At 46.8% G+C, this 19,138-nt stretch overlaps 1 protein-coding gene across 1 annotated transcript in view; it reads right to left on the bottom strand.

Annotated features, from left to right (window-relative positions):
- Positions 1-5,192, bottom strand: part of RNF181 (ring finger protein 181) — a 10,473-nt gene extending 5,281 nt beyond the window's left edge. Inside the window, exons 1-2 of the mRNA XM_018555814.1 lie at positions 5,106-5,192; positions 3,012-3,114 (exon numbers count right to left, since the gene is read on the bottom strand). Of these exons, the coding sequence (XP_018411316.1) occupies positions 3,012-3,097 (86 nt within the window). The 5' untranslated portion in view covers positions 3,098-3,114; positions 5,106-5,192. The remainder of the gene's footprint in view (positions 1-3,011; positions 3,115-5,105) is intronic.
- Positions 5,193-19,138: the final 13,946 nt, after the last annotated feature.

Genomic DNA, 19,138 nt, shown 5'->3' with positions numbered 1-19,138 from the left:
CTTGTCTACTCTGATCCTGATGAAGGGGACCCTGTGCGGCCCCGAAAGCGCTTGATATTCTGAGTGACATCTATCAATAAATGGATTTGCACTGACTTAGATTCTGTCAAGCTGGTGTGCGGATGACATCTTTATTCAAGGTTGTGTGCGGCGCCATCCGCGGTCATTTCTAGCACCCAGCAACACTTTGGGATTTCCGGTAAAGAGTGCTACAAGACCTATGGACAGGTCACATAATAAGCGCTTCTCATTGGCCAGCATGGCCATGTGACCAAGCTAAAGAGTGCTTGCCATTTGCAAGCATTATGAGCATTCCGTACCACGGGGGTGGGATGCCCGGTGTACAGACCCCTACAGCGTAGGGTTGCCACCTGTCCCGGATTCACTTGGACAGTCTGGGTTTTGAGTCCTGTATGTGCTGTTTCCGGGTTTCAGGCCAGCTGAGGCAGAGACACAGCACATAGAGGATTCAAAACCCGGATTGTCCAAGTGAATCCGGGACAGGTGGCAACCCTACTACAGCGGCTGGCAGGGCCCCCAAACATGTACGTGTGGTGGGGTGATGTCGGTGTGTTTGTTATTTTGTGAGAAAGTGGACTTACCCTTTAAAGTAGAAGTACAACCGGGCTTTCAATGGCAATCTTTAATTAGCTGTCTTGTGTTTGGCTCTAAAGTGCTACATTCTGTGTGACTCCAGCCATGTAAAGCCAACGCTTATCCCATGGGAAGAAAGCCGCAACTATCTAAATGCCAAGGTTCAAGGAAGCTGGAAAACACATTCCTAACAAAAGTACCGGATAGACGAGAGCAAAAGGCAACACTGACATTTCTACTCATAAGTGAGGCACGATTCTCCCAGAGGGACTTCAATGATATAAATACAAAACCGAGTATAATTATAAGTCCCCTGATTTCCAAACTGTGCAGGGAAAGGAAACGCCTCAAACCGCACAGCATCTGAACAATGCGGCTGAATGCCGGGCGGCTGTAAGATTTATAACTAGAGGTTAGGAGAGAGGAAGCTGCTGGTAAACGTACAGGAAATAGGAAAAGCCCGGAGATTACATGAGAAATGCTTACTGTCCTAGAAAAGGGGGAAACACAATGTTTATTACTATCAGAGTTCAACGGTATCATGTGTGACGTGAGACTTCATTTATAAAGACGGTGAGCCGGAGTCACAGCTATGCTGGCTTCCTGGCCAAATTCATCCTCATAAATCTGCTACTGACAGGCCAAGGAGCTGCCTAATCAATGAAATGATCACAAGAGAACTATGGGCCTCTAGATAGGCAGAGCCAGCTGTCACTCACGCAGCTGGGCGGATCCAGACATAATTGTCGGGATGCGTTTCAGCTGCGGCGTCTCAGTATACCGCGAGCAGTAGCTCGCGGTATACTGAGCTTAGGGTGACGGGAGGACGCTAGTTTGTGTCCTCCCGTTACCCTTAGGAGAACTATGGGGAAAAGCTCTAACCCCATAGTTCTCCTTTAAGCAAAAAACAGATAATTTGCATGGCTCCGCCCACTGTTGTGAAATGAGGAATAAGCCTCTTATTTTTTGGACATGTGATGGAACGAGACATGTGGATACCCTCTGTTCTAAGAAGGCTTCACTGTGCTAGGTACTGATCCAGTTGGGAGGCCTTTTGATTCCTTTAGTGCAGGGGTAGGAAAATTCCAGCCCTCCAGCTGTGGTGCAACTACAAATCCCATGAGGCTTTGCAAGACTCTGACACACAGGCATCACTCCCAGAGGCAGATGCATGATGGTATTTGTAGTTTTACCATGGCTGGAGGGCCGGAATTTGCCTACCCCTGCTTTTCTGGTGCCCACCTGTGGCTGAATGCAATACGTATGCTGCCATGTACAGTATGGGCACCAGAAGAGAAAAAATAGGGAAAGGTAAGTATTCAATTGTCCGTTTTCCTGGTGCCTACATGACAGCATTCTTATTGCATTGAACCAGATGTATGCTGCCATGTATAGGCACCAGGAAAGGTTAGTGTTCAATCTTCCGCTTCAGTCCCTTCTAACCTGTATGGTTATACTGCCCCATCGGCTCCCAAGCTCTACTCCATAGAAGCTACGGTTTCCATACACTGCACTGATGATGGCCAAGAAGACTGAAGTAGTTGTGTGCAGTTTGGATTAAATGGCTCTCTAATATTAAGCTTTATATGCTCCATACTCCCCCCGGATTCTGGATGAGCATCTGGGTGATGGAGCATAAAGTAATGATATGCAAGGCTCCGCCCACTGTCCTAAAATAAGGAATAAGCCTCTTTTTTGGGGGGATACGTGATGGAACGAGATGTGAATTATTTTTCTTCTAAGAAGGCTTTACTATGCTACACACTGCGCTACATTCAGTCAGGGTGCATTTTGATTGCTTTAGTCCCCTCTCACCATAACCTGTATGGTTGTCTTGTTGAGTCCCAAACCCTTCCCCATAGAAGTCATGGATTCCATACACTGATGACGGCCTTAAAGCCCCAAACAAAAGTCCCATTTTGTTGCGTGTAATGACTCGCCACCTGGCTTCCTGTTTAGCAGGGAAGCCATCCCCATGCTTCTCGTCACTACGAGTAAGCATGGAGCCGGCTTTCTGGCCAATCAGATCAGGATGCCGGCGTCGTGTAATGACGCGGCGCCCGGCTTCCTGATTGGCCGGGAAGCCGGCTCCATGCTCCCTCAACATGAGGTGACGAGGAAGCATGTAGCAGGCTTCCCAGCCAATCAGAAAGCTGGGCGCCGCGTCATTACACAGCGCCCGGTTTCCTGATTGGCCAGCTACCTTACAAGTGACAAGGGAGCCGGCTTCCCAGCCATTTAGAAAGCCGGGCAGCGTGTAATGATGCGCTGTCCGACCTCCTGATACAGGAAGTACCGGGCTAGGCATCGGAGCATTTGGGAAAGTACGAGTACTCAGCCATATACTCGGTATCGGCACCCAATACCGATACTAGTATCGGTGCATCCCTAATATGTGTATGGAGGAGGTCACTCACCTGGCCAGCTCTAACAAGGCATTCTGTCGATATTGCTCCTCCGCCACTGTGGGCTCACAGTTATGCTCATCAAAGTATGACGCCATAGAGAATAAGGTCAAACCTGCAAATAAACAAACCAAAAGAGGTGACTTCTCAAACATAAATGTAACACACGCACACACACCCCTGAGGATCTGATGGAGGTCTGCCTTGTCAAAGATGGCCGCCTTTTATTCTATGACCAAAGGAAACCTGTCCAAAGGGGTGAAATATGTCAGCTGCCACTGTTGTCCTCTCTTTTTGAATATGCTAATTACCTGGCTGGCCGACGTTCAATCACTGGCCTGGACTGTAGAGATAAGGAACCCTGACATTCACTGGTTTCCTGCTTGCTCTGGTCATTGACAGGAAACCAGCTTTGTCGGAAGAGCCTACGACAAGTGAACCACAAATACCCGACTTCTGTTCAAATTAATTTAGCGCTAAAACCCCTGACCGCTTATTTCTTGCTGCCTGTGTACAATGTGGGAGATTTCGCCTCACTTCCTGTCCCAGAGACTAGGGATTCACCGGTTTTTCGGTAACGAGTACTGATATATAAATTTCGGTACTCGCCAATATTGAGTACCGATACCAGTACTAGCATGGAGCCGGCTTCCCAGCCAATCAGGAAGCCAGCTGGAGGGTAATGACTCACCGCCCAGCTTCCCGATTGGCCGGGAAGCCAGCGCCATGCTGTGTGGCCGGCTCCATGCTGGCAGCCGGGCAAGTCATTACCCCCCACCTGACTTCCTGATTGGCTGGGAAGCCGGCTCCATGTTCCCCCGCGGTATTGCCAGTCGGGAAACCTCCCTCTGACTGGAAGCGCCGGTGTCAGAGCATTTGGGTCGAGTACTCGCTCAAATACTCAGTATCAGCACCGGTACTAGTATTGGTATCGGGTGCATCCCTAGGTTCCTTGAAGGCCTTTGTGTAGGGCCTCTGGTAGGGCATCGGTGCATCCCTTACCAGAGAGCCAACAGGAAGTTAAAGGAAATCTCCCAAAGTGAGCTGAATTCCCCTCTTAGGTGTCCCCATTGGAAGAATTCCCCTTAACTCTTGTTCTGGGGACAACTCTATAAAGTTGCATTTCCCCTCACTTTCCGTCACCAGGACAAATACAAAGAGTGAATCACCTTTAAAGAAGAACTCCAGAAATCTGTTGTATTAACCCTTGCAGTGGGGCTACCGCCAACCCCCGCACTGCAAGGGTTAAGTACTCATTTTTGTCTAGCTACAAGAATAAAAAAAAGTTACACACGCCTGACCCTTGGAGCTGGCCGGCTGTCACAGCGCTCCCTCCAGCCTATCTCCTCCTATGCTTCAGCATTGGAATGTTGCTTGGCATCGTCGCATCTACACACAGAGTATAAAACATGATGACACAAGGATCCTTAGACTGCTGCGTAGGAGGAGACAGGGTGGAAGGACCGGTGTAAGAACAAGCCGGCTCTGTTGGTGTAGCCTCACTGCAAGGGTTAATAAAAATTGCCTGTGATGCCATGTGTAGGATCTGACATACACACACTCCCCAAACTGTTCCTCCCTTACCTGAATCACAGGGCCCTTCCCCTGAGTTTGCTGTGTCTGTGCTCGGCTCCGCCCACACAGCCATGTCATTCATTCACAGACCCATTCAAATCATCTGAGAATGGAAAAACTACAAGGCCCATCAGTCTCCGCAGCAGAGGGTGTCGTAGATCCCAATGGAGTGCGAGTGCTGCGACATCTCGGCACTTGTAGTCCATCGATTGCTTCCCCCGCCCCATAACAGAATCCGGAGCAGTTGCCCAAACCAACCAATCAGCTTCTCTCTTCAGTTTGTTTAGATAAGCTGTGAAAATGAAAGAGAGAAGCTGATTGGTTGCCATGGGCAACTGCTCCGGATTCTGATTATTTCACCCTCAAAGCATAGCAGGGCCACACACTGCCCAATTATCAGAGTCCATACAATCACACCCAGCATGGCATGATCAGTGTCATGGAGATTGGAGAAGGAACACAATTGTACCTCTGCAGGAAGTCTGTGCCAGCTCAATAAGGATCAGACTATTCCAGAAAAACAGTCATTACCTAACCCCCAGCTCCTCACAGGGGACACAGTACGAGATTCTCCAGGAAGTTATCCAGGTGACACAGCATGAGCGCTCTGACTCGCTGCTCAACCCCTTAAGCCAATCAGAGAGCCTGAATTTCCCACGGACCAATAGGCTTCTAAAGAAGGCGGGACCCTTCCATAAACAGGAAGTAAAGCTCGGTAGAAGCCATGTAACAGTCATGTGATCCAGCTGGACGGTGACGTCACATCACCACGTGACTACGGAGCCGCACATAGGTCCTCCCTTCTCTGAGATATTATAATATAGTTTTTCTTCCTCTAATCTAAAATGTAAATAAAATAAAAGGGGGGGGGGGGAACTTATCAAAACTGGAGCAGACAGAATCTGGAGCCGTTACCCAGGGTAACCAATCAGCTTCTATCGTCAGTTTGTTCAGTTAAGTGTTAAGCTTTGAAAACGAAAGAAGCTGATTGGTTGCCATGGGCAACTACTCTAGATTCTGTCTGCTCCAGTTTTGATAAATCGCCATCAGACAATGTTCCGCTGCACAGATTTAGAGCCTGACTGAGCTGCACCTATGAAACCTTTCTGATTTCCATTTAAACTAGAACTGAAGGCAAAACTTTTTTCTAGTTTTGTATAGAGTAAGGGAGGGTAGTAACCCCTGCAAGCATTTTATTGCCTCCTGTGTCCCACTGGGGAGATTTCTTCTCACTTCCGGTTTGATCGCCACAAGAAGAATTGATATTCCATGGTGGTTAGAAGGGTCTTCACAACAAGTGTCCCCATTGGAAGATTTCTCATCTATTCCTGTCCTGGTGACAACCAAAATGTGTCATTTTCTTTTAGTGATGACAGTTGCCAGGGCCAATAGAGAGGGTGAATCTCCCTAACAAGAACATGCAAGAGCCACTCAGTTCTGGAGTACTGTGCTCCCAGCCTGAGTGATGACACTCCCCCTAGGGCAGGGGTGGGCAAACCTCAGCCCTCCATCTGTAGTGAAACTACAAGTCCCATCATGCATTGGTCTTTGGGAGTCATGCCTGTGTGCTGTGAGAATTTTGCAATGCCTAATGGGATTTGTAGTTCCATAACAACTGGAGAGCCAGATTTTGCCCACCTCTGCCCTAGGAGGCGTATAAGCCACAGGCTGGGCTCACAGGAAATGGACAGAGTAACAAAGTGTCCTGAAGAGGACCTCCAGTGTAGGACTAAGACAGAAGTGAGGGACAGCATTAGAGCATGGAGAGGGTAAACTCCACCTTTTTTACGGGGGGACAAACCCATAGGGGAAAACACATGAAACCCCTGTCAGCTTGTTTTTGCTATTTCCTATTGTGGGGATTTCCCTTCACTTCCTTTCCGGCAGGCACAACGGGAAGTGAGGAGCAATCCTGGATCTGCTTCACAGAACGTTGTCACTGCAACAAGTGTCCCCACTGGACGATTTCCTCCCTATATACCAATTTAAAATGTTCAATTTTTCCTCACTTCCTTTTGCAGTGACAACGGTCACCAGGACAAATAGAGAAGGCGAGTCTATCCAGGTAGGACACCGACAACCCTACAAACCTGGCAGGTTCAACACGATATCCCCACCCAAAAAAATTGTTTAATGGTTTTTGATACACTTTGAAGGCAGGCATCCCTAGCCAATAGCAATCTAGCTATTCATTCCTATGCTGGTTCTTTTTTTTTTCTGACTGACGGCGGCCCCCCGATGTCAGAAAAAAATCAGAGCAGGGAAAGGTTTACTCTGCTAGATCGAGGTTTACTCTGCTAGATCGAGCAAAGTAAACCTTTCCGGGAGAAAATGTTTCTCTCCAGGGCGGCCGGGAGCCGCTATCTAACAGCAGGAGACTCCCAGAGCGTCCGGGAGAGTTGGGATGTCTGTGAAGAGACCGTTGAAAATTCCACATCCAATTTCCAGTCATTACTCCCCACACCCCTGGAGGGTTTTTAAAGCAGGACTACAGAATTGGTCTTCCAGGTGGACTGGTCAGCGCCAACCTAGAAGTTGAGAAGAGTATGAATATGGGGCATCATGGACCCATTTACTGGATGGGGGCACCTCCATGGCTTTATGCACACGGTGAAGGGGGAGCCTTAAACACCACTGAAAACAGATGTGCATTGCCCATATATCACCATTTACCATCTTTACTACATTTCAATGTTCAATAAACCAAATACTATTTTAAACTATTCATTGATCTGTATTTTAACTTAACCAAAACATCTTAAAGGCATGCTCCACCTTTTGCAAAAATTGAATAAACACACCTACATTTTCACAATAAAGCCTGCAGAGCATTACAACTGTGATCAGTGTGTCGTGGGTGTAATGCGCAGGCTCCTGAACTGTTTACCCCCGGCCCCAGGTCTGTACAGAGGTATGGCCCTTCTGTTATGGAGCTGGATAAAAGTAAACATTGAATACAAGTGTGGTGACATCACCTCACTTGTGCCACCACAATCTGTGAGTCCATCTGACATGGTGGACAGACTTTCCAGATAGAACTTGTATTCCTCCCATTCCCCAATTTACCAGATGGAATTTATTGTCATTCCATTTCTAAACTTCCCAGATGGAACATGTAGTCTTCCCATTCCTCAACTTCCCAGATAGAACATGTAGTCTTCCCATTCCTCAACAAGTCTTCCCATTCCTCAACTTCCCAGATGGAACATGTAGTCTTACCATTTCTAAACTTCCCAGATGGAACATGTAGTCTTCCCATCCCCCAACTTCCCAGATGAAACTTTTAGTCTTCCCATTCCTTAACTTCCTAGAGGGAACATGTATTCCATACATCGTTTTTTCAGTCATGGCACCTTTCAAAAGTATGAAAATATGGGTCACCCCAATTTAAAATGTAAAAAATTTAAATGTCAACTTCCCAGATGGAACATGTAGTCTTCCCATTCCACAACTTCCCAGATGGAACATGTAGTCTTCCCATTCCTCAACTTCCCAGATGGAACATGTAGTCTTCCCATTCCTCAACTTCCCAGATGGAACATGTAGTCTTCCCATTCCTCAACTTCCCAGATGGAACATGTAGTCTTCCCATTTCTAAACTTCCCAGATGGAACATGTAGTCTTCCCATTTCTAAACTTCCCAGATGGAACATGTAGTCTTCCCATTCCCCAACTTCCCAGATGGATCATATAGTCTTCCTGTTCCTTGACCTCCCAGAGGAAACTTGTGGCCTTCCCATTCCCCAACCTCCCAGATAGGACTTTTAGTATTCCCGTTTCCCTTGGAAATGTTATTGTATTTGTCCCTTGACTTGGGCTATTTAATCACCTTATCATGGAGGGAGTTGCTTGGAATTTTCTCTTGTCTTTGTGTGTAGATAATGTCACCAGAAATTGGACATTTCAGATCACTTGACTCACCATGACTACACAGTGATGTCCATGTAACTAACGATGTGACTTTGGAAAAGAACTGGCCGCAGCAGTTGGAGCTATAGGAGTATCTTTATATACTATTGTGACATCAACACGGTGGACTTCCTTTTGTTAAACACTATTGGGGTCAATGTAAGGAAGAGAGAACATCTTTCCCTAGTGAAATCATCAGGTGTGTGCTATTCTCCCACCATCTGTCCCTAATACCAGGAAACTATGACCTACTAACATCCTTTGTTCAATTCAATGGGTTGCCACCTGTCAGCAGAGCCCTACCAGGTGGCCTCATGTATTCTTTCTGCTCCGGGAATATTTCATTTCCTAGTATTTCTCATATGTTATAGTTCTGGGTTATCATAAGGCTACTTCTCATGTTTTATACAAAGAAACTTCAGGTCCAGTCAATAGAGAATTCACTGTGATAATCTCCCTCTTCTGTGACCTCTAGTATTTGTTGGCAGTTTTTCCTCAGTTGTGTGGTTGGTTGTTCAGTCCAGGAAATCTGTGTGTCTTCTGGAATTTTCCTAGATGAAGAAAGGCTCTTTTGTCTGCTGGTTTTAGGGCCAAATAACAGTTTTATTTCTTGGACTCTCTTAAAGTAATAATAAACTCTTAAACTTTCTTTCACTTATGAATCCGGTTCAAACAAATATACATCGCCCAGCAAAGTATTTCCTTCATTTTTTCCCCCCAAGTACTTACAGTCATCTTGTTTCCTCTCTCAGCTCGGCTTCCCTGTACTTCCTGTTTAGCGCAAGATCACAACGGAGTGGGACAGAGCAGTCTCCAGCAGATGTCCATCTACTACAGAGGTGGGCAAACTCCTGCCCTCCAGCTGTGGTGAAACTACAAATCCCATGATGCATCTGTCTCTTGGCTCATGCCTGTGGCTGTGAGAATCTTGCAATGCCTCATGGGGTTTGTAGTTCCACAACAGATGGAGAGCCAGAGTTTGCCCACCCCTGATCTACTAGCTTGGAAATGGCCGAAGGGAAGTGGGAGGAGAGGAGAAGCAGGGGAGTGTCTTGCCTGGCTGTGCCTGTGTGTTTGTGGAGACACACACAGATTACTAGCACGCACAAGGGTGGCTCCATAGGACCCTGTAAGGAAGCTCTTAACAACCTGGGATTCTCTCTATAGCTTCCTGCCCAGCTTACAGACGTCACTGGTTGCCAGAAGCTGAGTGGGATGCCGGACAGAGCCGCTGACATCACAGCCCCCCCCCCAGAACGACCATACACTGGCAGCATCCCCTCACCTCAGGCAGTGAATAGTGTAGGGACAGCCCTGACTCTATTTCTATTGATGATGGTACAAAAATGTCTGCCCAATATCTTTTTTAGGGATAAGCCTTCTCTTTGCCTCTGCCACCTATAGGATCGTGCCAACTGTCCATTATGGTAAAGCTGTTTCTGGACCCATCACCTCTGGTCAGGAACTTGCTGCATAGGAGACAGGTAGGTATACACATAGATTTTTCCAAGGATGTATGGCCAGTTCCCAAGCCTCCTGTTCTTTCATGTGTCTTATACCTTGTAAATGATATCTCACCTGCACACCCTGACAGCAATCCTTTCAATATTAATGGTTATCTCATTATATCTTGTGTAAAGTCCAATTCACAGAGGCCCTGCCCTGCGATTTGCCCATAGCAGGGTGTGTCAGCGCACTGTTTGTCATTACATGACGTTTGGCATAGATGAAAACAGCAATTATAATACCTTGTTCTGTACTGTGCACTGGTGACCCCCACTTCCTCACCACTTCCTTCTACCACGTTGCCTTCCCCTTTGTTCTATTCATCTTCCATTTTATAACGTTCTTGCCTTTGTATACTGTGTGTCACAATATGCAAAATATCTGCCTACAGTTGGACCATATGACACATGGAAGGAAGTCATTTTGTTTTCTTGACTTCCTTTTTTAAATATTATCCGAGGGGCATGGGGTATCTTTCCTTTGCACAACCTACTGGGATGGACCACACATTTAAAATGGTGCTGCCAGTGGTGTGACAAGGGGGGTGCCCGGGTGCCACCATTGGAGGGGTGACACCAAAATGACTGATATTCATTTCGGTGTCACCCCCTAAGAAAAGTCGGACCGAGTGCCCGACAGTGTCAGGAGAGAGGAGGGGGACCCGGCGGCATACCTCATCCTGCTGGGTGAACGTCCCCTCCTCTCTCTGCCGGCGTCCAGCACCAAGATGGCCGTTGGCAGGCACGATGACGTTACGGCGGGGTGACACCGGTCTCCGCAATGGGTGTCACCCAGCCTCGGGGCACCCCTGGGTGCTGCAACGACTCCCATCTAGTCACAGTATATAATAGACATGTGCATTCAGATTCAGATTCCAAAATAATGAATTTATTATATGCCCGAATATACTAAAACTATATTCGGGCATACATAAATTCGATTGCAGAACGTGCAGCGGCCATATTGGCCGCCGGTGTGTTCTGGCATGCCCACCGCCATCTTGGAGGCGGAGCGCTTGACGTCACATCACACGCTGAACGAGCGGTGGCCATAGCGGCCTGAGGTGTATAACAAGATACACTCAAAGATGGCGGCGCACCTGATATGGCCACCAGTGCTGTGGCACCCTGGGGTGCCTTCGGGCTTTGTCAGGGGTGACTTCAAATTTTAGGGCAGATTCATGCATTTCCGTGGTGCAGGCAAGCCGGGCCACCAGCACCATGGAAACGCATGGCAATAATCCAAGGCTGAGTGCATCCAGGACCTCCTCTAGCATTCAGAAGAGGACAGAAGTCCACTTCTGTCCAGACCTTCTCCACCTCCCGCTGCAGCCACACTGTGCTGAGATTATGGGATTCTGATGTAAAGGTGGCTCCTGAAGTGAAGGGGGAACTCCACAATGTTTTTTTGCTTGTTTTTTTTGGTCCCCCTTAAATCCCATACCAGACTTTTATCTGGGATCGTTTTTTGGGGGGAACCATTTTTACACTCACATTTTTTACATTTTAGATTAGGGTTCCTTTAGATTTTGCAAACTTTTAAAGAGTGCCTTGACTGAAAAACGATTGAGAAACGCTGACCTAGAACAATGTTTTCGGGCCATGCAAGGACCCTTCATCAGGGAGGTAAAGAGCTTTGCACTTAGAAATAAGCTTGTCGGTGTGCCAACGACATATCTCATCCATGGAACAGAAGTATATTCTTGTATTGGATATAGATCTCTTGCCTGGAGCAGCCAGACATAATATAGATGTCATCTTTCCAGTTCAGTTTAGAAATGAAAAGCTGACATCTGATATGTTGTGATTGGTGATAACTTGGGCTGCCACCTTTCTGATCTGCAAATTATTACAGGTAATCAGAAAACCAGGAAAATTAGTGTTCTTCCTTAAAAAGATGGCAATAGTACAATAAAGATAAGGAGCATACTGTATGTGGTATCGTTGCTTACAGCAACCCGATTCCTGGTATCATTTAAAAGGTGAAATTTGATTGGTTGCTATGGGCATTGAGTCCTACATCTCATCTTTTTCACATTACATTTCTATTCTGTAACCTCTTAACCGCTTAGCTTTCCAATGCGTTCCTTTGTTCCATTCCCCGCTCCATGACTAACCATGATGTGTCCTTTACTAGAATTCATCCCTCTTGTTTTATGAGTCACTGGCGCGTTGTATTTGGGCACAATGGGGGTATTCTCTGTGCAGGGTAATTGGCACATGACCCATGAAATGCCGAGGTTGCATGAGGAACAATTAGGGCACAGAGTAGATAAACACAGACAGGATATGACTGATTGCTCAGCACTCCATTTCACAACCCAGTTTAAGGGGGCAGAACTGGGATCAGGCCCAATTAGTCCAAGAGCCACAGAGTTTGCAGCATGATCCCGATCACATGAAGTCCAGATTCAAGTTTTGCATAGAGCGGTGAGGTGTCCCTGTTAGAAATTTAAAGATTTACCCTCTGCATTTGTCCTGGTGACCATTGTCATTGGTGCTGAAAATCGAGGGTACATCCAACATTTTTAGTTGTCACTAAAGCAGGAGTAGGGGGAAAATCTTCTAATACTAAGGGGGTTATTCACGAATGAGCCGAAGGATACAGCTGTAGCTTAGGCTGATCCTTCGGCCACTGGAGACCTTCGGTTCAACTGAGCCTGTACAGCATCCGAAGGAGGCCGAGCGGCTCAGCCGAGCCGAAGGCATATGCTTCGGCTCAAATGAGCTGAACAGACATCTGATGCGGGGCGGAAGGCCAGCCGGTCGCCCTGCAAATGACAGCTGGGTGGAGATAGCCGTGATCTCACTGCTGGCTCCACCCAGTTGTAATGACAGATCAGCGTCCCCAAATCACCTGGGGACGCTGAACTGCCATTAAACAATAACAACTGGGCGGAGCCGGACGTGACGTCAGCCGCCTCTACCCAGTTATTATTCATTGGCTGGGACCTGCTAGAAGACTCTAGTAGGTGGCGGCCGATAGGAAACAGTTGGGTGGAGCCAGTGGCGTCACAAGGGGGGTGCGGGGGGTGGAGCTCACACCCAGGTGACACCATTGGAGGGGTGACACCAAAATGACTCAGTCATTTTGGTGTCACCCCCCTCTGAAAAGTGGACCGAACGCCCGACAGCATCAGGACAGAGGAGGGGACCCGGCGGCATACCATATCCCGCCGGGTGACTGTCCCCTCCTCTCTCTGCCGGCGTCATCACCAAGATGGCCGCCGGCAGGTATCAGAAGATGACGTCATCGCGCACGCACGCTGTGACGTCTCGGCGGTGTCACACTCGGTAACCACTCCGAGTGTCACCCAGCCTCGGGACGCTCCTGGGTGGAGCTAACTGTCACTGCTAGCTCCGCCCAATTGTTTTTCTTTTTTATTATTTTTTTTTAAATCTTTTTATTTTTTTCCGACTATTTTCACTCATTTTCTATTCTGCTCCAATTTAACCATACACAATACAATCTCAGGAATAAAATGGAGAAAGGTATGAAAACTTATTAGAAGAATTCACTGTACACACTGTTAGTTAGAATTGTAAACAAAAACACTAATAATAAAATGTAACCGCTATGATTTTGGAATAAAGAAAGTTAATTCTTCATATATAATCAATATCTCACCAATCCTTCAAAAGAAAAATGTTCAGAGTCTTATTGGATGAGATGATGGCTCGTTTTAGGCAGCAAGGGTTAAGTATTGGCGATGGTCAATGAGTGACAGTCCTTATGTTACATCCAGGAAGTTTTCTTCAGAGCTCTCCTCTTTTCTCTCTCCTTTTTCCTTTCTCTTTTCTTCCTCTCTCTTGGTATTTTATATGGTTGGGAAGCATTGTTCATATTGGCGACTCCCCAACCACTATTTACTTTCTTCCAATTGATCGGTTCAGAAATGGTAGTTGATTGGTAGGAATCATACCAATCAACTACCATTTCTGAACCGATCATATTTCTGAACTCATATCGTTTCCATTCAGTTGAGTAAGCCTTGGATGTGTATGATAACTTACTCAACCTCAGACAATAATCACAGGTACCGTATTTTTCCGTCTATAAGACGCCCCCATGTATAGGACGCCCCCCACTTTTCTTACCCAAAATTCAGACATCAATATTTCCCATGCTCTTTTGCAAAACTGATTACATCCAGTTTACATTTTGCAGAGTAAGACAGCCGCTTCCTGGTATTGGTATTTACCGGGATTTTTTTTGTTTTCTGACATTTTATGGGTTTAGAATGCTCCGACATTACCGCTCCCTGTTGCATCTGGGCACTAGCTACAGGCTCTCCGCAGCATCAGCTGACGTCGGGTACATAAAGCTCATGATTGGGGGAAACCTGTTCGCTTGTCTCTGCAATCGGAAGTTTCACTCTCGGCCCCCCGTGTATAAGACGCCCCTCCATTTTTAGGTAAATATTTTTATGAAAAAGTATAGTCTTATACATGGAAAAATACAGTAATCTAATTCTTGGAACAATCAGGTGGATTAACTGTCTTGGAGTTTGTAAGGGTTTTTTGTTAATTTTTCATTTGTAGTTGTGATATCCCTAGCCTTTGGATTTCTTGATTAAACACTTGTAATTATTGACCTTGAAGTTAAGTTTCTCTCAGTATTGTCAATTGTGGTTTTATGATTATCTAATCCTTAGACTTCATTTGCAATGTTTTACCTCTTTGAATCAGTTTGGTTGAACAAAAGCTGGTTCCTAAAGGGAATTGTTTGTGTCTTGTATTACCCTGTATTGTTTGTGTCTTGCTTAATTTGTACATAATAGGCTATTTTGGTTGATTAATTTATCTGTCCAGCACAGACTTCTGGCCCCTTGTACAGAAAAGTTTGATTTAGTTTCTGTACAAGTCATAGTTCATCAGTTTTTGTAATTTTATATAGAAATACCCTGACAGCTCGGTACCACGGAGCATTCGTACCATAGCATTCGGCTATTCACTCACTGCCGTTCGGCCCCTATGAGAATAGGAGCGAACGGCAGCAAGTGAGCTGCCCGAGCTCTGGCTTAGCCGATCCAGATGTTGGATCGGCTGAGTCGAAGTCCTTCTGCACTTCGGCATGTTCGGCTGACCGAAGGCAGCCGTACAGAGCCGATGTGCTGCTGATTTCAGCCTATGTATGGCTGCAATCAGCCGTACAAGCCAGAAGTGAATAGCCCAGCAGCGTTCGGCTCACTTCACTTCGGCTCGGTTATTCACTCGGCTGCTTTCGGCTGCTTAGTGAATAGCCCTGTAAGTATTAGACTTAGTATTAAAGGAGAATTATGAGGCGAGTGATTTTCAGCCTCATAATCTCAGCCAACCTGTGACAATGAAACTGTCTGAGATTATTTGATCATTAAACAGAAATTGCTTTTATTCAGGAGCATTAAAATAAATCTACCAATAAATAGCCTTCTAGTAGGACACTATCCCATTACTTACACCAATTTTAGTCAGTCAATAAAAGGTATAAATTTGACAATATTTGTTGCCGTATCTGCCGCTGTATTCATTCCCGGCTAACAAGGTATTATATGGCTTTTGCTTGTGAATTGATCGCTATGATATGACCGGATCAGCCAACCCCCCTTTTCCCATGAAGAAGATAAATGGTATATTATCCCCCATGTCCCAGAAAACACTAAGGTTAGGTTCACACCTGGGCGACTCCTGGACGTGCGGCAATCGTGCACAAAACTCCACGGATTGCCCACCGCAGCCGATCACGCTGTGGATGCCATTATTTTCTAATGGCCCCCCTAAAAAATCAGCGCGTCGCGTGTCGCAAAAAAGGTACTAGTACCTTTTTTAGTGATTGCCGCACGGGTGTCACCCCATTGAAATCAATAGGGCCGCGCGGCAACCGCTGTGTGCACTAGCACACGATCGCGCTGCACTGTGACACGCATCCCGGGTGTCGCTGCGGTGTGGACCTAGTCTTAGGCTAGGTTCACACCTAGGCGATTCAGATGCTGAGCTGTTTTCGCGCGTTTTCGATCGTGCAGCTGAATCTCTATGCATTGAAAACGTTGCGACAATCTCGCGGTTTTCAAAGCAAAATCTCGCAAACAGAAACACGCAACAACCGCATGAAAACAGCTCACCAGCTCAATCGCCTAGGTGTGAACCTAAGCTGGCCATTTAGGCCTTGTTCACACCAAGCGCGTTCCAGGAGCAGAGCAGTTACAGACCGGATCAAAACTGAGTCCAATGTATTCCAATGGTATTTTGGGCTCTAGTTTACACCGCAGCATTCAGTTCCAGAGCATGTTAAAAAACTGCAGCAAGCCCTATTTTACCTGCTCCGGAACGCATGCAAACGCATCAAAAAAGCATGCAAACGCCCTGGAACGCACTAAAAGCCCATTCTTTACCAAAAACGGCCCGGAACGCATCAAAAACGCGGCACAACCCACTGCACTGCGTGTGCAGAAACACATGCAGATCTGTTCTGCATTTGATGTGAACAAGGCCTTACTGCTCGAATATTGGACAACTCCAGCTGAATCGGCCGAAACTCGAGCTGTGGGTGGCCCGGTTCAACAAAAGGTCCTGTGCTTGGTTCCTGTTTTGTTTGTTCTTATGGTTGTTTGTTTCTTGTTTCACTTCCTCTTTCCCCATTTACTTACCTGCGACTGTGAACTTTCCTTTCCTCTCTCTTCCTCCTGCTCTCTATATTTATACTTTTCTTGCCCACATTTCAGGTTGTGTTTTTTTCTGAAGGTGATGCTTCCATCTTGTCATTGCACGACGGTTCATGTGGATTTTAGTGGTTTGTTGCCTCTGTAGTCTGTTGGATCTCTTATTACAATACTAAATACTCCCTGACACTGCAGCTGTGCTTATATAAGTTTTACTTGTGTCATCAGAATGAAGGCACCTTGAATTGATAGTTAAAGGTAGCCTTGACTGATGCAAGCATGGCCGAATAAGTAGGCGTTAACTTATATGTGCATGTAAAGTAGCTCCTTTAGTGGTGCTGGGGTGATACTTGAGTGGTGCTGGAGTGATACTTGAGTGGTGCCAGAGTGTTGCTGGAGTGGTCCCAAAGTAAAGTTGGAGTGGTGCTGGAGTGATGGTGGAGTGATACTGGAGTGGTCCTGGAGTAATGTTGAAGTGGTGCTGAAGTGATGCCAGAGTGATACTGGATTGGTGCCGGAGTAATGTTGGAGTGATGCTGGAGTGGTGCCGGAGTAATGTTGGAGTGATGCTGGAGTGGTGCCAGAGTAATGTTAGAGTGATGTTGGAGTGGTGCCAGAGTAATGTTGGAGTGATGTTGGAGTGGTGCCAGAGTAATGTTAGAGTGATGTTGGAGTGGTGCCAGAGTAATGTTGGAGTGATGCTGGAGTGGTGCCAGAGTGATGCTGGAGTGGTGCTAGAGTAATGCTGGAGTGAAACTGGAGTGGTGCCGGAGTAAAGTTGGAGTGTTGCTGGAGCGATACTGGAGTGGTGCCAGAGTAATGCTGGAGTGATGCCAGAGTGGTGCTAGAGTGGTGCCGGAGTGCTGCCAGAGTGATGCTGGAGTGGTGCTGGATTGGTTCCGGAGTGATGCTGAAGTGATGTCAGAGTGCTGCCGGAGTGGTGCTGGAGTGCTGCTGGAGTGGCACTGGAGAGATGCCAGAGTGGTACCGTATTGGTTCTGGAGTGATGCTGAAGTGATGTCAGAGTGCTCCTGTAGTGGTGCTGGAGTGCTGCCTGAGTGGTGCCGTATTGGTTCTGGAGTGATGCTGAAGTGATGTCAGAGTGCTCCTGTAGTGGTGCTGGAGTGCTGCCTGAGTGGTGCCGGATTGGTTCTGGAGTGATGCTAAAGTGATGTCGGAGTGCTGCCGAAATGGTGCTGGAGTGGTGCCAGAATGCTGCCGTAGTGGTGATGGATTGGTTCTGGAGTGATGCTGAAGTGATGTCAGAGTGGAGCTGGATTGGTTCTGGAGTGATGCTGAAGTGATGTCACAGTCAGAGTGATGCCAGGGTGATGCTGGAGTGGTGTCGGCAGGGCACACACAGCTCAATGTTTGTTTGTCAAACCTGCAGGTACACCACGCCTCGAATTCAGAATCGTGCAAAATGTGAGCCGTGTATGGGCAGCATCACACACAGTACAGACAGGGAAGTCCTAGCAGACTGCATGGGGGAGCCAGGAATGTTTGGGTCCTGTCCTGTATAACACAAGGTCAAAGTCTCACGAAACAAGATATATGTGACCAGTGGCGTAACAACCGGGGGTGCAGCAGGGGCGCGGGCACCGGGCGAAAAGTGAATAGTCCTCAGACACTATTTACATAATAGTCCTATTTAATGAGCCCTGTTTACTGTTCTCCACCCTGAGGGCACCTGGGACTCTTTGTTTAGGCTCATGACTTGCAAACAGATACGTCTGTGTTTCCGGCAGTGCTCGATTCCTAAATGATCTGAGATCTCTGCTTTGTTCCACTTATACCAATTCTCACGCAATATCCCAGCCTGTTTAGCGTCCATTATACCCGTCCCTTACTCCCATACTAAAAGGGGAAATTCCTCTCAGCTTAATCTGAAATCATCGCTTTCCCTCAGCAGATTACCCTGTTAATGGTCCCATCTTCCAAAAGCCCTTGGAGATGTTTGGACTTTCCTTCTTACTAGTTCTCCTTTAACAGGAAGGCTGCCGAGGTCCCCAGCAAGGGCGGGACTTCAGCCAACCGCTTGTTTAAAATTTTAGTGCCGGTGTTCTGTGGAGAACGCCGACCCACTATCTGCGCTTACGTACAGACGGGATTACTTAGGAAACCGGCATTTATTTACAAAGTATTAGTTTGTAATGGTTAATTGTGACCGTTAATATATATACCATGCATGGCAGTAAATGATAGATGGCAGGAAATGATGGATGGCGGGAAATGATGGGTGGAATATTATTAACAATTAACAATTTAACTGAAATAGTTTGTGAATAAATCCCGGTTTCCTCGATAATACTGGTCTGTGCGCAAGCGCAGATGCTGAGGTCGGCAAATTCGTCTACGTCGGCGTTCTCGACAGAACACCGGTATCTGCATTTAGTATCGGGGCATTTTCACGAGTATGAGTACTCGTGAAAATGCCCAGTGTTGGCAATGGTGCATCCCTACTTAAAAATATAATGCATTGCTGGGACTTGTAGTCCTAATTAGTTGGAGC

The sequence above is a fragment of the Nanorana parkeri genome, unplaced genomic scaffold, assembly GCF_000935625.1.
Source record: "Nanorana parkeri isolate BGI_ZX_2015 unplaced genomic scaffold, ASM93562v1 scaffold214, whole genome shotgun sequence".
Classification (NCBI taxonomy): Eukaryota; Metazoa; Chordata; class Amphibia; order Anura; family Dicroglossidae; genus Nanorana; species Nanorana parkeri.
Note: the sequence above shows the minus strand (reverse complement) of the source record. Positions and strands in the feature narration are given on the sequence as shown.